This window comes from Manis pentadactyla, chromosome 4 (assembly GCF_030020395.1).
Source record: "Manis pentadactyla isolate mManPen7 chromosome 4, mManPen7.hap1, whole genome shotgun sequence".
NCBI lineage: Eukaryota > Metazoa > Chordata > Mammalia > Pholidota > Manidae > Manis > Manis pentadactyla.
In genome coordinates this window covers 172122791-172144259 of record NC_080022.1, presented here as the reverse complement: position 1 = coordinate 172144259, position 21469 = coordinate 172122791, and the positions used below count along the sequence as shown (strand labels likewise).

At 48.9% G+C, this 21469-nt stretch overlaps 1 protein-coding gene across 1 annotated transcript; it reads right to left on the bottom strand.

Annotated features, from left to right (window-relative positions):
- Positions 1–665: 665 nt before the first annotated feature.
- KIF18B (kinesin family member 18B) lies at positions 666–18778 on the bottom strand. The gene is made up of 16 exons (XM_036883110.2): positions 18640–18778; positions 11254–11580; positions 10486–10643; positions 10061–10165; positions 9780–9890; positions 9502–9699; positions 9185–9361; positions 8428–8502; positions 8198–8298; positions 7601–7760; positions 7140–7255; positions 4390–4589; positions 3571–4099; positions 2572–2661; positions 1974–2074; positions 666–1744 (listed from the first exon to the last, which is right to left on the bottom strand). The coding sequence occupies exons 2-16, from the start codon at positions 11570–11572 to the stop codon at positions 1638–1640; spliced, it is 2547 nt and encodes an 848-aa protein (XP_036739005.1). The 5' UTR covers positions 11573–11580; positions 18640–18778; the 3' UTR covers positions 666–1637.
- Between the last annotated feature and the right edge of the window lie 2691 nt (positions 18779–21469).

Here is a 21469-nt window from a genome sequence, read left to right as displayed (position 1 = left end):
ACAGGGGGGAAACTCATTAAGACTAATTGGAGAGGAGGGAACCCCAGGCATGCGGAAAGAAATTATGTTGGTTCAGTTTTAAAGGAAAGCAGCTTGGTGTCACGCAAAGAACTGGACCCTGGTCTGAATCCTGGCGCTGCCACTTTCCATCTAACTCTGGATGCATTTTGAGTTGATTTCCTCATTATACCACATAAGTCGTCAAGTTTTGTGAGATGCTTGAAGCCGGTAGGAACGCAGTGTTCCTCTTTGTGCTCTCCTCTCCATTCCAAAAGGGAGTCAAAACTGAGCATGGAGCGACTCACCGGGTAGAGGGCTTATTTGAAATTAGCAGCATTGTTTACACACCACTCACAATGTGCTAAATACCTTTAACATGTTTGTTTTCAGAGGCGAGTTAAACACAGACTCCCGTGATTTTGTTTACACTATTAATTCATTCAGCCAGCTTGTCTTCCCAGAGACGGGTAAGCTTGTGTTGAACTGTCACAATCCAAATGAGTGGAGAGGAAAACCACAGGGTGGGGAGTGGGGCTTCTGGAGCTGGCAGGAGGGAGACTGCACTAGGTTCAACCCACTGGGGTAGCCTGCAGCCTCCCCTAAGACCTGGGGACCTCTGAAACGCGCTCCTCAAGCAGGGCTCCTAGCCACCCCCGCCCCAGGCTGTTGGAGGATAGGACAGGCCTCTGGGTATAATTGCTGTTTTGCCAGCTCAGGATCAGAGGCTCCTGGTGGAGGATGGGGCTGCAGACAGAGTAAGGAGCAGGGTTCACCCTTGGGTCTAGGCTCCTGCCTGCTGGAGGAGGCAGGGGAGAATGTTTTCTACACTCAGGAAGTTTCTTGAGGTCTTGAAAAGTGGAAAGGTGAGAAAGAGAAGGCAATTGCTACCTAGGTGTACAGAGAGAAACACACACCAAGTATGGAGATAGTTTATTAATCATTATAATAAAAATATATCTGTATCTGCATGTACACATATGTGTGTGAGTGTGTGTGTGTGTGTGTGTGTGTATATGCAGAAATCAAGGCTCAGAGGATATGAACCCTAGTATTAACAGGTCTAGGTGGTAGCATTAAGGCTGAATTTTCCTGTCTTCTTTACACTTCCTTCTACACTGAGTGTGTATTCTGTTTACAGCAGGTTAAAAACAATAGGCTCCTTTGGAAATCCAGGCACCATCATCTGTATCAGCACTAGGACCATGGATCCTGCTCGGGGCTGCGGGGATGAAGCTGAAGATGCCTCAGTCAGGAAGAGCTGCGGCCCGCATCACGTCCCCATCCCATCCTCATTCCTCCTCCACTGTGCAGCAGCCGTAATTGTGCGGCGCCTTGTGTTAGACACGGGGTGGGTAACAAAGTCCCAAACAGCCACCTGTCCGCACAGAGGCCATTATAAACCAGGGGAGAATGATAGCGGCATCCTTTAAAATAGCAACATGTTAGCACTCACAGATGAATATATACATGCTGAGAAGCTGAGCATATCAAGAGATTGATAGAGAGCGAGTAGCAGAATGAACGGCTGGGGAGGACTGTTAACAAGGGAGAGGGTGTTGCCATGAATTCCTCTGAGCTGAGGAAGTTGGGTCAGGGCTCCTGGTGCAGGCGGCTCCGGGGCCCAAGAGGGGCAGCGGTCAGGACACCTTGGCGGTGCAGCTCCCAGCTGACAGTGCTCCCCCGACCCCCATCAGCTCCTTCCGGTGCATCTGGTTGCCAGGACAGTGGGGACTGGAAGGGGGCTCTGTGGGCCGTTGGATGGGGACAGACAGGGAGGAGGGAGGAAAGTGAGGCTCTGTCTCCCTGCTCCCCTCCCCTGCCCACCTCCCACCTCTCTCATCAAGGACCCCAAGATGCTTGGGAGTACCCTAGACCCTCCTTTCCCCTGGGTCTTGGCCCACTCTGTCCCCTCCTACTTCCTCTCTTCATCTGCCACTGTGGCTCAGACCATCTCTGTCCCCAGTGCCAGTCACCTGGGATTGCAAGGGGCCCAGCTGGCTTCTTCAAGGTGCTGCTGGGGAGGCGGGCGATGCGGCTGTGGCCCCCAGCGACTCCCAATGAGCGGACTGAGGAACTGAGGGAGGGAGGGAAGGAAGGTGGGAAGGTACCAGCCATGCCTCTCTCTGGACTACAGGGCACTACAGGGTGGGTCAGGGGTAAAGCTGATACTAAGCTTTGAAAGCAGGGGGAGGCTGAGCACCAAGAGCTGCCAGGCCAGACCTGGGGGGGTGGGAGGCAGTGGGGAAAAGGGGAGACTCGTGGTATGCAGGAGGGAAATGGAGGTGAGGGGGTGGCCCATTCCACGGACAGACCAGTGAACACTGAATGTCTCCTTTGTGGAGAGGTGCCTGCATCCTTTAACTGAAGAAGGGAGGTACCCCTCATCTCTAGTATAATCCTGTGACAGCAAGGGCTGAGGGAACCTGCCAGAGAACCAGATGCTGGTCCTGCTCACAAGACCCCCCACTATCGGCGCCAAAGGGTTCAGAGGCTTAGCCGGGGCCTGTAGTTGGCCCAGCATCCCTGTCCTGGTAAAAGCTCTTTCTCTCCCCCAACCCTTCCCACCCTCACCTCACGATGCGCCTCTTCTTTCGGGCTGAGGTCCCAGGGAAAGCAGATGTTGGCTTGGGGCCCTTCATGGTGAACAGGGGCCCAGGTCCACTGGGGGAGCGGGGAGAGAGGGGAGGAAGATCAGGGGAGGAGCAGGGAAGGGTCGCAGAGCCTCCCCCTCCGGCCCGAGCTTGGCGGGGGGCAGGGAGGTTGGACAAGATGACCCCTGAGGTTTCTTCCCACTAAGAGGTGGATTCCTCTCCCTGCCTCACTCGGCCTGGGCTGACAGCTGAGTGACAGGCCTGTTCTGGGAGAACATCCAGATGTCAGTTTCTCGCACGTCTGGGGAACTGGAGTTCAAACAGTTTCACCCTTCCACCTGCCCGGCTCTGAGCTTGTTACTGAGAGGTGGCTCCGGCGGCAGGAGGGGCAGGCATGTGGTGGGCAGCTTGCCGCCCTGGGCCTCACAAGTCCAGGGCGGTCTGCCACTGGTCCCTAGCCTCGGGCGGTCCTGGGCTGGCCGCTGTTCCCCTACCCTGCCTTGTGGGCAGAAGGCGACCGTGAGAGCTTCATCTTTCCACCAAAAAATGCTGAATAAAGTTTTCTGAGGACACCCTTCCCAGTTCCCAGATGCTGGGCTGGAGGGCAAAATCTGGTGTGGAAGTGATAGAAACAGGTATTTCCCAGTGGGGCTCAGAACTCAGACTGGGCCGAAGGGTCCCAGAGATGCAGAGGGGCAGAGAGGGTTGGCTGCCCTCGATGGTTCCTGCTCCCTGCCAATCCTCCCCAGGTGGTGTCCCCTTAGCGACTTGTGGGCACACCCCAAACCAACAGAGCCGGCAGCTCTGAAGTACAGACAGACAAGGCAGGGCCGAGAGGGAAGTGCGTGCTCTCCGTCCCGGCTCGGGGAGCCACACTGCTCTGCCCGAAGGGAAGGAGCCCCCACTCCTCCGTGGGGCAGCATCTCTGTCCTACTGACCCCTGACTCCTGCTGGGAGGGCGGCTGGAAGGGAGGCTTACCTGGAGATGAAGGGCTGATCCAGCCTGGTCAGCTCCTGGGGGACATTGTCCCAGCCGAGGCACTCATGGAGACCCATCTTTGAGGGGGGCCCCTCAGAGAGATCGAAGGTGGTGTTGAGGCCCCGAGTTGGCAGGGCCAGTGGGGTAGAGCAGTTCTGCACAGCAGACGGGCCCAGGGGCATCCGGCTTTTGATAACTGTGGCTGGGCAAAAGCGAGGGGAGTGGCAGGGGGAGGAGGCCCTTCCCCCTTTGGGGGTGGTAGGCCGGAAGGAAGGCTGAGCCTCAGGCAGGGACCCCCTCCTCAGGCAGGGCAAGAAGGACTGGCGCTGGCGCTTGGTCCCTGGTTTTGGGGGTGGAGGGCTGCCTGGCTCCCAGGGGCTCGGTCTCCTCCTCCTCCTCTTCTCTGCTGGCCGCCGGGAAGCCTGGACCGGGGTGCAGTCAGGCCCAGGTGGTACCCCCAGAGTGTGCGTGAGGCCACTCAGTTGCCTTGCCATGGTCCGGGTCACAGGGCCAGAGTACCCTGGAGACTCTGGGCACAGAGAAGTAGGGTGTCAAGGGGAGATCAGGGACTGGCTGGAAGGAAAAGTATTTGTAGAATCTGGGGAGAAAGACACTAGAGACATGCAGGAGCCCCTAACTCCTCAGGTCTGCAGTGACTCCTAGGGCCTCTCTGTATGCAGAAGTCCATGATCCCAGGGGCCCAGCTGCCTAACACAGTAGAACCCAGCATCTGAGGTCCTGGCCACCTCTTGGCAGCAGCTGGGCCTTGGAGGTGGCACCTAGAGGCCAAGGCCGAGGCAGAGCAGGGGTGAGACTCACTTGACTCTGAACACAGCTCCACAGATGCCCCACTGGCTGGTCCATGAGGGCCTGGGGCCTTTGCTCCAGGCTCAGCTTTCTCCTCTTGCACCAGCTGCTCCAGAGTCTCAAACTCTGTGATCATGTCGGGGGTCAGGAGGTTGGCTGCGCGGAGCAGGGAGTACTGCCGCTGGGCCACACACAGCACCTTCAGGGCCAACCTGGAACAGAGGGAAGGGCATCGCCCTCCTGCTCAGACCTGGCCTGGCTGCGCACCTGGCCCCATTGCTGCAGGTGTGGTGAGGCACCCATGTGTCCTGGTCCTCTGGTTCCTCCTGCCTTGCCCCAGACTGCCAGCTGGGGCTCCTGCTCTGCCACACCTTGCCAATGAACACAGATTGGCAGAGACGGCCACAGGTAGTGGTGGGAGGCTTCACCTGCCAAACATGCCCCCAGAAAAAGTCAGTGACCTTTTAAGTAGGGAAGGAGTGTTATGTGGCCTTGGACTCAGAAGGTCTGAGGTTCTTAGCTCAGCCACCTACCAGTGCTGTGATCTTGAGTAAGTTCACTGCCCTGAGGAGCAAGGTAAGGGGGCAGGGAAGAGTCAAGCTCAAGACAGCCTGCCAGCTAACATCCCAGCTCCAACACTTCCCAGCTGTGTGCTCTGAGAGGTACTGCTGAACCTCAGTCTCCAAATCCTTAAAATGGGAATAACAAATGCACCCACCTCACAGGCTGTTGAGAAGATGAAGTGAGTTATTTTATATATAAAGTGTTTAAAGAGTACCTAGCACACACTAAGCACTAGAAGGTTAGCTAACTATTGTTTTCTGTAAAATGGAAAACATCTGTCTTGTGAGGCCAAGAGGAGATTAAATAAGATAGGCTGTGTTGGTCTTGGTTCTGAGAAGACCCTCAAAAATTCATTCTGTTGGCACTTTCTAATGGCTAAGATCCTGAATTCTGTGAATCAATGCATACTTCCCATGCTCTGAGGGGCTATTTAAAGGGAATTACGAGGGTAATGAGATTATTGATGTTGTAAATTTAGATTCTAATAAAGCAAATTTCCTTTCTGTAAGGCACACCTATGATAATAGAATGAACACAATTATGTCAGTGGGGATTATACACAGCCGATAATTTATCCTCAGGTAGACAACCTGCCTGGACATCTCTGAGCCCCCTCCTCTGCCCTCAGTGTGTGCTCAGGAAACCCAAACTCATTTTATAAAGCAGCCTCCAGGCATTTTTGAAAGAAGGCAGGATATAAATTAAAAAGACATAGCAGAAACTCATTCTGTATCCACCTGAGCTGCATGTTATAAGAAAATTAGACTATTGAGAAAACAGGGTGCCTGGGGAGAAGTGTACTGGCCTGAATGCCAGATGACCCAGGTCTGGCCCTAGGCAAATGCCTCGATAACCCATGGATAAATGGGGAGTTGGTCTATATCAGGGGTTTTCAAATTAGGTTTCAAAAAACCCATCAGAAGACATCTTAAATGGAGCAGCTATGCTTTACCTATTCTACATATTAGACTTAAGTGTAAGATTTCATTTGAAGAAAGGATTTTGCAGCTAAAAAAATTCTGAAAAACCATTGGAAAAGCTCAGATCTACTCAATGCCCTGATGGTATAGGAGTCTAAAGCCAAAGTGAAATTATTTCTGATTATCCAGCTGTTAGGGTGTTGCTAAGTGTGAAGATGATCTAGAATGTTCTGCAGTCCCTGATACGTGGGGTCTTCTGTCACATTTAATTATTGCTCTATGAAGTATGGAAAATAAGGACTATGATCCCCAAATCACGGCTAAGGTTGAAGCAACTTGTCAAAGACCAAAAAACCAGAGGCAAAACAGAAATGAGAACCCTAGTGTCCTCTCATCTCGCAATGGGGGACACGAAGCAGAGAGACCCTGAGTCATCACTGGGAGCCCTGGGAGCAAAGGGGACATCCTGCCAGTGCAACTGCCACTCCAGGGCCCTGGGGAGTCAGCAGCAGGAGATGGATAATGAGCCTCTGATTATTCAAGCTGCAGCATTTTTGCTGAGTTGGGAACAGACACTCCCCAACAAGAAATAAAATTAAACAGGCCCTTCTGTCCAGAAGCTTTAAATACACTGCCTAGCATGAAGCATGCTGAGGAGGGAGGTGTGTGGGGTTGGCAGCAGCAGAAGTGGCAGGGGATTTATGTTCTGGGGACCAAGAAAAAAAATACTAGCAGTACCTCTCTATTCAGCACAGAAGGAATGGTCCAAAAGCCACTCCTCTCTGGCTCTGGGCAGTGGTGGGTATTTACTTCTGAGAAGAAATAGCCATGGTCAGTCTATTGGTAAAGACAAATAGCAAGCACCTGACTCAGGAAGGCCATCCCTTCCTTAGCCTGCTGCTCAGCTTCTCTTGGCTGCCCAGTTCTCTCCTTGCTGAGAAAGGGGCAGCTTGGCCCTCAGACTGGAAAGCAAAGCACTAGCCCAGGCAGCCTAACTCAGAGCTTGCCAGCTGTCTGCATGGTATGTGGTGTTTCGCTTCCCTCTCCAGGCAGGCTGCCAGCTATGTGGAGGAATAAATAGGGATCATGATGAGCAGACAGAGTAGGTGATGATCTCAAATTGTTGAAAGCAGATAAGGGACAATGCTGAGGAAGATACGGCTTTAACTGGAGCAGAGCCAGGGCTTTTGTGGACTGCTTCACACCAACTCCCACCCCTGGAGGCTGAAACTATCATTTCCCACCTTCAGCCCCAGAGAAGAGCAAGAAGACACCTACTGCTTGGAACAGTCCCTGCCCAGGGCCTGTGGTGAGGGTCTTCCCACATCTGGCTTGGGCTGCAGGGTCAGGCCGGGGGCCGCTAGCAGTGGGCGTCTGAGGGCCTGGTTTGGCACCTAAGGAGGAGGGGAGTCACAGCTAGAGGACCAGGCTGGCCTCCCTCACTCCCATAAGCAGCTCCTAAAATCTTCCCATCCTCTGAGTGGAAACGATGGTTTCTGGAACCGGGTCCTAGCTGCTTTCTCCCTCCCAGTTCCCCTCCTCCCTCCCTGTTCCCCCTTTGGTAATATAGGCTCTCACTCCCAGACACACAGAATCTGACAGTTCTCCTTCCCGCACAGGACCTGAAAGCCTCTAGTGACTGAGATGTAGGATATCCAGGTAGGGAACCTGGGACCGAAGGGGCCCTCTGGGGTGGGGAGTGGCACTGCTTCCACCTTTCCACCAGCTCTAAGTCCTACCTCCTCTGCTGGGCCTTCGTCCTTGTCCTCTGGGGACTGCGGCTGGTCTGAAGAGTTCCCTTCTGTGACTCTCCCTTCCTCAGCCTCTGACCCCAGGCTCTCCTCCTGAAGGGCTGCAGACCCTGGGTGGAGCTCCAGGGTGCAGGGCTGGCTAGGAAGACTAAGGGGGAAATGAGAGGGTTTGGGAGGCGGGAAGCAGAGAACAGGCAGGAGTTCTGCAGCCCTGGGGTGGGTGGGGTACAGAACCCTTAAGGGATGGAGCTTCAGTAGCAAGAGGGCAGTACCAGAGGGTGGGAGAAGGAGCCTCAGCCACTCCTTAACTTCATCTTTCTCTGAATAGTAGATGCTGCTTATATGGGTTGGGGGCGTCACTTATTCATTTGACACAGAGCATTTCTTCTATTTTTATTTTACTTAGCACTGTTATCAGAAATGTCTAGAAGGATCTGTGTAAAGTAAGAGAATGTTCTAGGTGACAACCAGCATGCTGGGCATGGCTGGGAACCCTAACGCTGGGTGTCAGAACAGAAGCAAGGAGATGCGGGGGCTTTCCCACTGAGCGGAAGGCTGGGGGCAAGTCCAGGCAGCAGAACTCACGGGAGTTGTGGAGGACCCAGTGTGGGAGATTGGGGCAGGTCCTGTCGTGGGGCCCGGGCTCCCACCTCATACACTCGGAGCTTCTCTCTCAGGGTGGCCACCTAAAACCAAAGCAATCCAGTCCCTCACAGCCCCAGGGGAGCGCAGGAGGCCAGGATGGCACCCAGTGCTCGGGTGTCTTGCTTCCCCAACCCTGAGCTGGTGCCCAGCCTTCTAGCCAAGCTCCTCACCTCAGCCTGGAGCTGCTGGCAGATGGTGGCATACTGGCTGATGTGACAGTCCAGGCTAATCACGTTGCTCTTCAGCTGAGATGGGGGCACAGAGGAGAGATTAGTTTGTTCATTCAAAGCAGCTTTTAGCAACCACTTCTGATGGCCAGGCACTGCGCCTGGTGCCTCACTCACACCCGAGATCCACCCTCACCAGTGGGGAAGGTCGGTGGCTTGCCTGAGACCATGGCAAGGGGTAGAGGGTACTTTTGAACCTAAGTCCTCGCACTCCCTAACTCTCACCAGGCCAGGGGCTTTTCAGCAGCAGCTCCAGGAGCTCTAGGGCTTCCTGGAGGAGGCAGGAAACCAGAGCAGCTCTGCTTTTATGTTATTGGTGTTGATGCTGCTCTGCTGAAAATATGGCTCTGCTACTGAACCAAGTCTGCAAAAGATCACTGGCTGATGTTTGACCATCCCCTCCTGTTGCCTCCCTCTTGGACGACTCTGCCTCAGTCGTCCCAGAGGTCATATATTTTACTCTTGTCAAGTCTTGGAGACAGTCCTGCCTCTCTCCCAGCCAGTCTTCCCAAGGATGGGGATTGTGTCGCTTCCACCACAAAGAATTTCCCTGGAGATAGAGGCTGGGGAACCTGCTCCCTCTGCCTCGGGGGAATACTTGCTCCAGGTTCTGGAGGAAGCTGGGTGGGTCCTGTCCCTTCCTCCTCCCATCCTGGGGGCTCTGCCCATGGCAGACTGGCCATTCCTGTCTGGCACACACCGAGAGTTTGATCTCCTTGGCCCGGTCGGCATACTTGAGGGTGTTGTACGTGTCCTCATAGGCCAGGCTGGAAGGGCTGACGGCAGCGATCATCACGGTGCGGCAGTTGCCCCCGATGGAGTCCTTGAGCAGACGCGTCAGTTTGCTATCCCGGTAGGGCACATGGGACTTGCGGCCCTGGAGGGTAGTGAGAGGGTATGGAGGGAGGTGGCTGGACTAGACAGACCCAGGCTAGGGCCCAGGGCTAGAAGGAAGGACCCTTGGCTTCAGGCACTTGATGCTGTTCTGGAAGGGACCCTGGGTCAGTGCAGCTTTACCTTTGCGTCGGCCAGGGCATTAAGGACATTGATGAGGGCCAGCAGCGAGCGGTTGATGTTGGCACCCTCCCGTAGCCGCTCTCCCTTCGCGTGGGTGCTGGACGCCCGCTCTGAACCAGCCAGGTCAATCAGGCTCATTTTGGCCACCTGAAGAGCCTGGGTCAGACCTGGGACCCGGTCCTGCTGCTTCACAAAGACCTGGGCACAGATGGCAGGGGTGAGGGGGTGCTGGGCATCAGGGGCTCTGGTTTCAGGCTCTGACCCATGACCCCTCTCACCTGGAAGATGGCATGGGAGCGGGAGGAAGTAGCATTGGCATCAGTGGGGTGCTGTGTGCGGTTACGGTTCCCCCTGGTCAGCATTTCCAGCAGCTGCTCAGCTGAGGTTGGCTACAGAGGAGACGCCCAGGCAGGCGGCTGTGGTCTCCCCGACCAGGACCTTCCCCTCAGGACCAATGCCAACCCCTTGCTACTGTCACCACCACAGGATCTGGGGCATCCCCTGTGGAACCCCGGAGGACCAATGGGGCTGCTCTTGCCACCCAAGCCCAATCCCACACCTGGTGGAAGGAAAGTCCTTGTACCACCACCCCCTTGTCAGGGTCCTCACGGATGGCAAGGGGCCCCTTGGGCTCCAGGAGGTCGTGGATCTGCTCATTGTACACCTGGGGTGAAAGGAAGCAAGGGAGAGACCTGAGGGACAGCGCCTGGCAGGAACCCTCTCCCCTGGAGGCTGGACGAGGGCTCAGTTACTGGGCAGGGGAAGCATGATGGGACTCCCACCCCCTAGAGTGGCATTTTGCAGGTGGTATTAAATGGCAAGGACAAGACCAGCAGGCCAAGTTCATGGTCAAGCTGTGTCTATGCTCTTTGGGCCTCCATCTGCCCACTTCCTACCACCCTTTTCCCAACCTGTTCATTCATTCTTCAGGGCTTGTAAGAATGAGGGATGGGACCGCCCAGTTCCGGGAAGAAAGAGCCGTACCTCCTGGTAGCTGATGAGCACCTCAAATCGCTTCTCCTCCTGGCGCGCCTCGAGCCGCCGGTACAGCTCCATGGTGGTCAGGTACATGATGCCCGGCTCCCCCTCTCTCCCCAGCATGGTGTGTGTCTTTCCAGCCCCGGTGGCCCCATAGGCAAACACTATGGAGGACAGGGTGGTAGCAGGGCCAGATCTGCCTTCTCCAGGGGCTCGCCTGTGCATTTCCACCCAGCTCAGCCCCTCCCTCAAGGCCTTCCTTAGCCTCCCATGCGCTCCCACCCACCAGCGCTGTCCCAGATGTGCACTGCAGCCTTTGAGTTCTATGTCTGTGGCCTGGCTCCCCTATAGGCCCGTGAATTTGAGGACACAGGGGTCTCCACTATGGGTGGAGACTTATCTCCTCCCCTGGGGAGACTTCTACCAGTCCAGGTGGCTTCCTCCATTGGAGGCCCACAGTTCTTTTCCCTGTAACACTTGCCTAGGTTTGTAATCACACACGTGTGGGTGCGACCTTGTGATTAGCATCTTCCCTCACTAAACTGTAAGCATAAGGGCAGGAACCACGTCCACTTGACCTGCTAACGTATCCTAGAGCCCAGCAGAGTGCCCCCCAACTCTGGGAACCCACAGAGCATGAAAGCACCAGCACCCTTCTCCATGAGGGCCCAGCCCAGGGGGAGGAAGGCACATGTCAGAAGACACACACCCTTGGAAGGAAGTGGCTAAGACTGCCACCAACCAGGGCTCTTCTTCCTTGCTGCCCAGGCTCACCTGAGCAGTTGTAGCCCTGGAGGAAGCTGTCTAGGACACTGTGGGTGGTGTGTTGGAACACGTCCTGTTGGGTAGCCGCCTCACCAAATACTCGGTCAAAGACAAATGTCAGGTCCTTGCCCTTCTTCTTGGGGCCATCATGGGTGCCACCCCATTTCAGGCCCGGGAGGCACCCATCGGGCTCCTCAGGGTCGAACACCAGCACCTGCTCACCCACCACCTGAACCACAGGCCGCTGCTGACTCTCCAACTCCCGAGGGGTTGGGGGCCGGAGCCGCACCATCACCTGCACCACGCTGTCCTCCACCGCCATCACCATGGCAACACCTGGGCAGGGACACACAGGAGATGAGGACCAAGCCACTCCAGGCCCAATCCAGCGCCCCTCAGCCTAGCATTCAAGGGCCTTCTTCCACCCCGTCCCTAACAGCTGAGCTCCATTTAGAACCTCAAGGGACTAAGATTGGTGCCAGCTCCAACTATTAATATTTCTTTCTCACGTGAAACACCACCTTTGTCATATTCAAATGACTATTTTTTTGTCAGAAGCTTATTATGGGGTTTTCTTTTACATTCCACTAATCCGCCTACTCCTGTACCAACACTGGTTTCCGCTCCGTTCCTTTACAGTATGCTTTTTATCTAGCTAGGCAAGCCCACCCCCTCCCCAACTAGTCTTCCTTTTCACGATTTTCTAGGCTATTTTCATGCACTGATTGTTCTATTTGACTTTAAGGAAATTTTATCAATTCCATCCCCAGAACCCAGGACCCCTGATTCCCCTCCAAAAAACCCTACTGGTATTATAACTGGAATTGTATTAAGTTTACATATTTATTTTCTAGTAAGCCTTTTCATGCAAGAACACAGCTATTGCCTATTTGTTCAGATATTTTTTATGTCCCCCAGTAAGATTTTATAATTTTCTATCTCTTCACATAGGCTCTGCAAGTATCCTTTTAATAGAATTCCAAAATATTTTATGGATTTAATTGCTCTTCTGAATGGAACACCTTCCCCATCTCCATTTCCACGTAGTGATTGCTAGTATGTAGAAACACACACAATTGATTTTTACATATTTACCTTGTATCTACCAACCTCAAACTCGCTTACTAATTTCAGTTGTTTTTTTTTGTTTGTGTGTTTTTGAGAGGGCATCTCTCATATTTATTGATCAAATGGTTGTTAACAACAATAAAATTCAATTTCAGTTGTTTTTTATTAGAGCTTATTGGGATTTTGGATTAATTACATATCGGGAAAATTTTTTTTTTTACCTTTTCTTCTCCATACTTACACCAAATTTCATTTATTGTCCTCTGCATTCTCTAGAACTTCCAAAACAATGTTAAATAACAATCATGATAATGGGCAACCCTGTCTTATTCTTGATCTTAAAGGAAATGGCTTTAGTGCTTTGCTATTCATAAATTGGTTTTGGACAAATAGCTAGGATTCTATTAGTAATGTCCTCTGCTCCTATTTTACTTAGAGTTGTTATTAGGAATGTCTAGAATCATCTAATGCTCTTTCAGCATCTCCTAATATTTATTTTTTCTTCTTTATTTTGTTAATGTGGTAAATTATTTGATAGTCCTGGTATCAAACCAACCATGCATTCTTGAAAAAAATCCTACCCTGGCATACTGAAGTTTACAGTTTTTAAATAGTTAAATGTGTCAAGCTTTCTTTTATGGTTATGTCACATTTAAGAAGACATTCCATCCCCAAGGTAATAAACACTTTTATTATATTTCCATCTAATACTTTTTCTTTTTTACATTTAGGTCTTTAGCCATTGAATTTTTTTTCGTGAGTGGTACGAGGAGGTTTCTATCATTTCTTTCCAATGTGAGCAATTATCACAAGATCATTTATTAAATAGTACATTATTTCTCCACTAATTTGAAATGCCACATTTAACATAACTATATTCTCATATAAATATGAATTTTTCTCTGGACTTCCCATTCTGCTCGACTGATATCCAATTTCTTTTCCAATAACTTGCTGTCATAATTACTGTGGTTCTACAGTACATCATCTTGTTCTTTTTCTTGGTTATTCTTGGGCATCCAACTTGCATATGATCTTAGAATCCGCTTACAGAGTTCTATGAAAAATACTGCTAAGATTTTAATTGGGATTATTTTGAATTTGTAGATTAATATGAGAATTGGCATCTTTACAATACCAAGTCTTCCCATGTAGGAACATAGTGTCTCTTTTAATTATTCACAACTTTCTAATCCTCAGTAAAATTTCATAATTTTCCTCACATGAGTATTGTATATTTTTTAATAGGGTTACGACTGGTTATTGTATAGTCTTTATTATATTGTGAATAAGCTCCTTTTAAAATTGCATTTTCTAACTCATGTTTGCTAGAATATAGGAAAGCAACTGATTTCTGTATGCAGATCTTGCAACTGGAGGCATTACTGAATTTCCTTATTAGTTCCAATAGTCATTGATTCTCTTAGGTTTTACAATTAAATGATGATACAGTTTGCAAATAATGACAGTTGCTTTCTATTTTTAGCTCTTCTATATTTAGTTCTCCACCCTCCACTACCCACTGGGAATGGATACTAAATTTTGTCAAGTGCTTTTTTGGTACTGGCTGAGATGATCACACAGTGTCTCTCCTTTAATCTGTTAATGGAGAGGGTGACAGGGACAGATTTCCTAATGTTGACCTTGTAATAATTCCAGACACTTGCTTGCCTATTCCCTCTTGCATTCCCCTCCAACCTCTTGCCTTGGTTTTTAAATTTCTCCTTCATGCCAGCCTACCAAGGGTAGAGACAAAATTTTTGGAATGCAGGAGTCACAGCTATCCTGGAAAAATTCAACCCAACTCTAGGGATATATTAACAGGGGCTGTTCCTGGAGGATATGAATGGATGAATGCTCTCAGGAAAGAGTAGATTCAGCTGATGGGAGCAAGGACATTCTGCAAAGAAAAGTAGGATTTCTACCTAATACTCCAGCAAACAACTCATGTTTTTCTTGGGAATGAGGCAGAATTGAGTTGATATGAGATTCCTGTCCCCACCCCCAAGCTTCTTAATTTCTTTCCCACACAAAGCAAGGGAAAATACCAACCAATAACAAAATGTTTACACATCTGTCATTCTTTTCCTATCTCAGCAATTGGGCTGCCATAATAATAAGCATAACCACTAAGTGCTCACTATGTCAGGGACTATTTAAGCACCTCATGTATATCATCTCCTTTTATCTCCATCTCCAAAGCATGAGATGTATATTATTATCACACTCATTTTCAATGAGAAAATTGAGACAAGAAGGTTAAGCAACTTGCCCAAGATCCCAATGCTAGTAAGTGATGGAGCCTGGTTCCAACCCAGTTACTCTGTCTGCAGAGCCTGTTATACTGCCTTATAATGATATCATATATTATGCTCTCATGATCATGTTGTTGTAATAGTCCCTTATGTTTGTGTAACAATTATAATCCCTTTTATGTAGCTACATTATGTAATCTGAAAACACTTTCAGATAGATGAACTGTACTTAAATTTCAACACTCAGGGAGAGTTCTGTGTCTCATCCTTTCATTCCTACCCCAGGGAACCCCACTTTTGTATCCAGGGAAGTGAAGGCAGAGGGTGTCTGCCCCACCATCTGGGTCTATACTGGCTGCCTCATTGGCAGTCCCAGCTCCCTATGGGGAGGATTTCAGCTTAGGAGGAGCCACAGAGCAGCCTAACATTCTAAGCAGGAAATTAAAAAGGGCACTGGCAGCGAAGTACGCCTAACCTTTACAGTTCTCGTGTCTCCGCCTCCTGAGGGCCAGTGAGGCAGACTGTTTGCCTAATGAGATGTTTTCCTTCTTTCTGAGACACTGCTGTGGGCATGGGGTGGTGGGATAGGGTGACACTTGGCATAGCCGCAGCTAGGATGCCTGGGTCCTGGTGTCTGCTCTGCATCCAACTGGTGGGGAGATCTTGCCATCAGCGACATCACATTCATGTGGCAGCAGCTCCCCCTTTGAGAGCCAGAGAGAAAGCTCCGATATGCTCCCGCCCCTTGGGGATGGGAGATTAATGAGAGAACGTTTGTCAAGTTTGCTTTGATCTTTGGTTGGAAAGAGCATTTCAGCCCAAAGTACAAGGGAGATGATTCTTTAATAAGATCTTCAGGGTTCTGAGCCAGCCACAGTCACGTCTTGTTTCTAACCCAGGGCAGCTCATTAAAACCCAGAGGCTAACAACACTGCTGAGCTCGGGCTGGAAAGCCAAGATTCAGCCGTTTTCAGGGTAGTCTTCCCTTCCCATCCTTGTAGGGACAGGCCGAACAAGCCCAAGATCCTTAGAGGCTCCTGGAGAATTTCTAAGGACTTGAGGGAATCCATCTGCAGACACAGGGAGTGGGGAAGGCGCTTGGCCCTAGGACATTCTTTTTTTTTTACAGGAGTTGCTTCGTGGCTCCTTTACAACTCTCACACACTTGTGTTTCTTGTCCTTAAGCTCCAAAGAGAGCAGGACCCTCTTTGTTATAGTCTGTGCTCCCCAGATGCTGAGGCACCAGATTCAGTATGCAGTAGATGCTACATAATATTTGTCCTATGAATGAATAAAGGCCAGAGAAGAGCAGAGTCTGAATCTAAGTCTGAAAATAATTACTATTATAGCTAACATTTATGGAGTACTTATGATGTATCTGGCACTATGTAAAGTGCTTCACAAATGGTGTCATTTAACTTTTACCACAATCTCATTCTGTAGTTACTGATATAATTACTACATCCTTACCCAAGAAAAGAAACTGAAGCTCAGGAAGGAGCTTGTCACTGGATGGTAAGTAGCAAGGCCAGACCTTGAACTTGTTTTGTCACCAGAGGCATTACTTTTCATCCTAGGCTATTCTGCAGTGCCTATCTCCCTTCACCTTAGTAATATCCAAAGACTTGTTTCTTTCTACAGGTGGCCATGCAGAGGAAGAAGCCGTGTACTTCTGTATTTTAGATAGACAGTCAAGGCTGTAACTGATAATTCTGTTTATTCCTTTTTAAAGTTTTATTTCTCTTATCTCATAATTCTGGCTAGGATAGAATAGCAGCAACAATAAGTGCCTTGTCCTTTCCTGATTCCAAATTTTACCTTTCCTGATTTTGAGGGGAATGCTCCTATTATTTCACTCTTTGTTGTTTAAGAAAACTTATCTTTATTTCTATCTTATCAATCGATTTATGAAAACCATGAATGGGTATTGAATTTTATTGAATTCTACTTCTGTGCTTAATGGGACATTATTTTTCCTTTAATCTGTAAATGTGTAAATTGTATTAGATTTTCTGTTGTTAAACAATTTTCCTCTTGGGATAAACCCCACTTGATCATAATGTATTTTTTTAACACAATGCTGGTTTCTGAATATTTAAGATTTTTACAACTACATTTACAAAAGAGATTGGTTTGTAATTTTGTCTTATTTTTGGTATCACAAAAGACTGGAAATGTTCTCTCTTTTTTGGGAGAGATTGTATAAAATTAGAATAACTTATTCAGATTGCTTATAAATTTCTGGTGGAGTCTGGTAGGGTATTTTTGATGGGTATGAAGGTAGACTTTGGGCTAATTCAATTTCCTCAGTGGTTCTAGGTCTGCTATTTCCATAACTCCTTGAGTCACCTTTGGTAAGTTGTTTTTTCCTACAAATTTGTCCAAAAGCATTGACAAAAAGGATGTTCCATTTAAGTGGCTCTTGTCTCTCTCTTTTAATCTCTCAGTAACTGAAGTTATGTCCCTATTTTTATTCCTAAGGTCATTTTCCAGTGTTTCTTATCTTTATTTCTTAGTCAATATTGCCAGGAATTTTGTTTTTTTATTAGTCTTTTCAAAGATACAGCTTTTGGCTAAATTAATCCTCTCTATTATATAGTAAATTTCTATTTCATTAATTTCTGCTCTTAACCTCTTCTTTTTATTTTCTACACATTTATCCTACTGCTCTGTTCTATTTTATTAAAGTTGGATATTTGCATCAATAACGTCGATTTTTAAAAAAAGCTCAAACATAAGCATTAAGATTATAAATTATCCTCTAATTATTACTTTAACTGCATCCCACAAGTTTTATACATAGTATTATCACTGTTCCATGCAAGTTATCTTTTAATTATGATATCATATTTGACTGAGTTAAGTGGGTTAATTTTTTAATATCCAAACATAGGTTTAATTTCTTTTTCTTTTGTATTTTTAACTACTTCCTTGTGGAAAGAGAATATGATCTGTACTCTGATAATTGTTTAAATTTGTTCTGTAGCCAGATAGAAAATATTTATAAATACCTCTAAAAATATATTTTAAAAAATATACAGGAAGTTGGATTGGGTACTATAAAGGCCAACAAATTGAGATACTATACTATCAAATTATGGGTGGGGGAGTTCAGTAACTGGATACGTTGGCAGTTGAATGGGATGTGGTGATAGGAGAAAAAGTAGAATATTGAGGAGATTGGAGAAATCAGTGTAAGATTGAAAAGCTCATTCAGAAAAATTTTGTAGATGTTCTCCTCTGAGCTAGGCTTAACTTGTCTGTGTTTCCCAACCTGTAAAATATAAATAATATTAGTATCTACACCATAGGGTTGTGAGGATTAAGTGCTTGGTATGTGCTCAGTGAATGTTTTCCATTATTATTAGAATTAATGTGACATACAGCATTTTTCCACAGTACCAGAAGAACTAATGTCTTTAGTAAAATCCCCCACATTTCCAGTGGCACAGAACAGGCTTTATGTTTTCCATGTCACTTCACTACCTTAAAGGGTCAAAGCTAAGAGGAGAGGCATCCTAGACGCAGTAGCAGAAAACATGGTTTTTCTGTCATACAGATATTCCTTTCATTCCTTCCTCTGTTCAATCAAATTGTTACTAAGTGCCCCAATAATTACGTTACAGCTGCTGGCACAGCTCTGCGGCTAGTTCTTCTTTATAGATGTGTGGAGAGGGTCTTAGCTACTCCACACAGATGTTCAGGGGGTCCCAGGGCTCCAGTTCTAGCATGCAGGAACCAATTCGTCATTACAGATGAGCAGGAGGACCTTTCAGAGAGCGGGTGTACAGAGGGCCGGAACCCCGCGCACATATGTGGACCCAGTTTAGGTCCTGAGCAAATGAGCAGAGAAGTCCCGATCTCCGTGTAGACACGGAGGAAACCGCCCTGCTCTGTCCCAAACCCTGTTCAGAGGGGACCACCCACAACATGCCCGGTCTCCACGCTGCACGTTGGTGCCTGGTACGGAAGAGGCCGGGCTCGGGCTTCCTCCATTGGCAGCTGGGTCAGAGCATGTAAGACACAAGCGCAGAAGCCTGCGAGGCCGGTTCCACCGTGGGACAGAACTTACCCTTCGTCGGTTCCCACCACTGGTGTCGCAGCTTGCTCCCAGGTCCCTCCGCCGCAGACAGCAGCCCTGACCACTGGAGAGCGAGCCCTAACCCTGACCCTAACCCTCCCCCACCGCGCCAACCTGCACTCCGCGTCGCGCGTTCAAACTAGCTGGCCCGGCTCTTGAGCGCTTCCCATTGGTCCCCGCCAGGATCGCTGATTGGCTGTTTCCTAAGTAACAAAGCCCAGCCGCGGTCAACAGTGCGCTTGCGCACTTCCCTTGCTGCCTGGCGGCGGTTTTGAGTCAGTGTTCCCGAGGCTGGACGCACCATACTGACCCGCAGAAACCAGTGTGGGGTTGGGTACAGTGGAGAGGGTAAGGATCCCATCTCTGCCGTGCCTGAGACTGGGTTCATAACCAATTGCAGCAACCAGACATCACTTTCAAACCTGTTTTTTCTGTGGGCTAAGTTGGCATCAGCTTATCTAAGAAGGGACTCTTAGCCACCGCCCAGACTCTCTTCTGGCTCTGCGACCATCCCAGGAATGAACTTCGAGGGCAGCCTTGATGTGGAAAAGCCAGCGGAACCAGGAAATAGCAATTCCACCCGCTTGGCTTTGGCAGTCAGTGCCTGGAGTATCATGGACTGGTTGTTGGATTTGGGGGTTGTCTCTTCAGGGCATCTGGACAGCACTATCTCCACCCTCCACAGCTGCCCACTGCTTGGATTCTGGGGGGCCAACCTCATTCTGATCCCCAGCAGTGGAGGTTGTGGGAGTCAAAGAGAGAGCCTTGCACTGTAATTGGGAGGCCTGATTCCAGTCACTAGTGGCTGAATCACTAATTAGTGCTGAGACTGTGCAGGTCACTTCTATTCTCTGAGTGTTAGTTTCCTGCCCTTCCTACTCACCTAGGACATCATATGAAAGCCCTCCAAACCCTGGACATATGTAAAGGGATATCTTTCTATGAACCTGATTAGGATCAAACAGGTGAGGGCTGCCAGGAGACAGTTGTTCATCACTTTCATTAACCTGAACTGTCCCCACACTGGGACCACAAGTAGGTCCTAAGGCATGCAGGAAAGCCAGAGGCAAAATTCCCTCAGTGAACATACCATCAAGGTAGTAGAGTCACTATTAATACCCGATTAATTGGGCCCAAACTCTTCATTCACCTGCCAGGACCTACATTGCTCTCTATTCAATGAGAGAGCACTGCTGACTTGGTGAGAATACAATGAGAAAATTATGCAAAGATGCTGTCATTTGTAGAGCTACAAGAAAACCAGGGTATTCTTTCTATCTGCACCACCCAGGAAAAATAAAACTGTTAAAAAATGGCTTATAGTTTCAGGGTCCTCTTGCAGGGATGTGCTTTTCAACAGAGGTTTGGGGTGTGGAGGAAGGCTTGTTCACAGGTTCCTCTCATATCCTGGAAGCCAGTTCTTGCCTTGGTCCTATTCTGGTTCAGGCAATTAGCTGGAGAAGGTGAGGTGAGCCAAGGGGAGGCAAAGGGCAGAGGCCAGCCCTGCTGTGGGTAGGAGGAAGAGGACACTTAACTTACTTGATAATTTTGGACAAGTCACTTAGCCTCTTAGAGCATCAGTTTCTGCAGTTATAAAAGAGAGGATAAAATAATAGTTGGCTTGTTAAAAAGGTTAGAAATATTGAGGTAAAGCACCTTGCAGACATTCAATGAAAGGATAGTGGGTGTTCTCATATTCATTCATTCAACAAATATTTATTGATATGAGGCAAGTGGGCTCAGAAGATAGGGTGGTGAGTGATAAACACCTGCCCCCTACCCTCATGGAGCTTGCAGTCTATGGGAGAAATTAGACAATTAAACGAGTACTGAAAATAAGGTAACGTATATGCTATGAGAACATGTGAGGCGTCAGGGGAAAGTGACACACGCTGAGGTCTGAAGGAGGAGTGAGCCAGTTTGGCAATGGGAGCTGTTCCTTGAAACTCAGAAGCCAAGAGAAAAGAATTTTGAAGGTTAGAGAGTCAACCAAGCTCATGATGATGAGAAGCCTTGGTAGGACCTGGCCAAGCCCACCTTAGTGGACACAAAAGGAAAACTCTGGGGCCCTACACCACAGATGCTGATAAGGGGGGATCTGCCTGGTACTGACCCACAAGAATTCCAAGGCCTAGATCCCAGATGTGAGGGCTGGATGCAGAAATTTTGCCTTTTGTGGTGGCAGAAGGTGTTTCTGGGCTGGTAGAGTTTGGGGTATGCTTTGTGAGGTGCTTGGCTATCTCACTCTGCAGTTGCCAGGAGCACCAACCCTAGGCGAAGGCAGAGGGGAGCCACGTCCTCTCCCCTGCATCCTTGTCACAGCATATCCTTTGCACCGAAGCATGGCATTGGCTCCTTCAGATATAGATCAATTTTTAAAGATCCTTGAACCAAGTCTAAGACATCATTCTTGCTATCCTTAAACTCCAGCCACACTTCAAGGACTGGCCTAGCCCAGTGAAGATGGAAAAGTGTGCAGTTGGTTTATCCACAAGAAGGTCAGCAGTGGCCTTGGCAGGATAGGTTGAAAGCGGATGTGGGGTCAAGGGAGGATTTTTAAGGATAGGAGAGGTTTAAATGATGATGGGAAAGAGCTAATATAGAGTAACTGAAGATTAATAGAGTACAGTGATTATCAATTAAATGAAGTCCCCAAGAAGGCGGGAGGTACAGTGATCATCCATCCCAGTTTGCCCAGCTGAGATGGAGGGGTTTAATAGAATGTGGGACAATCAGTATTAAAGCCAGGACAATCCTTGGCAAACAAGGACAGACTGGTCACCCTGGTGGGAGGGCATGGGATGCAAAGTACAGTGGCAGG

Bases quoted from the DNA above. Each gene is read 5' to 3' on its own strand.
- KIF18B (XM_036883110.2), bottom strand. From the start codon at position 11,572: ATGGTGATGGCGGTGGAGGACAGCGTGGTGCAGGTGATGGTGCGGCTC. The intron at 8,503-9,184 runs GTGTGTGCCAGA...CCCCCATCTCAG, and splicing joins CCAAGGAGATCAAACTCTCG to CTGAAGAGCAACGTGATTAG. The intron at 8,299-8,427 runs GTGAGGAGCTTG...CTTTGGTTTTAG, and splicing joins GCCAGCAGCTCCAGGCTGAG to GTGGCCACCCTGAGAGAGAA.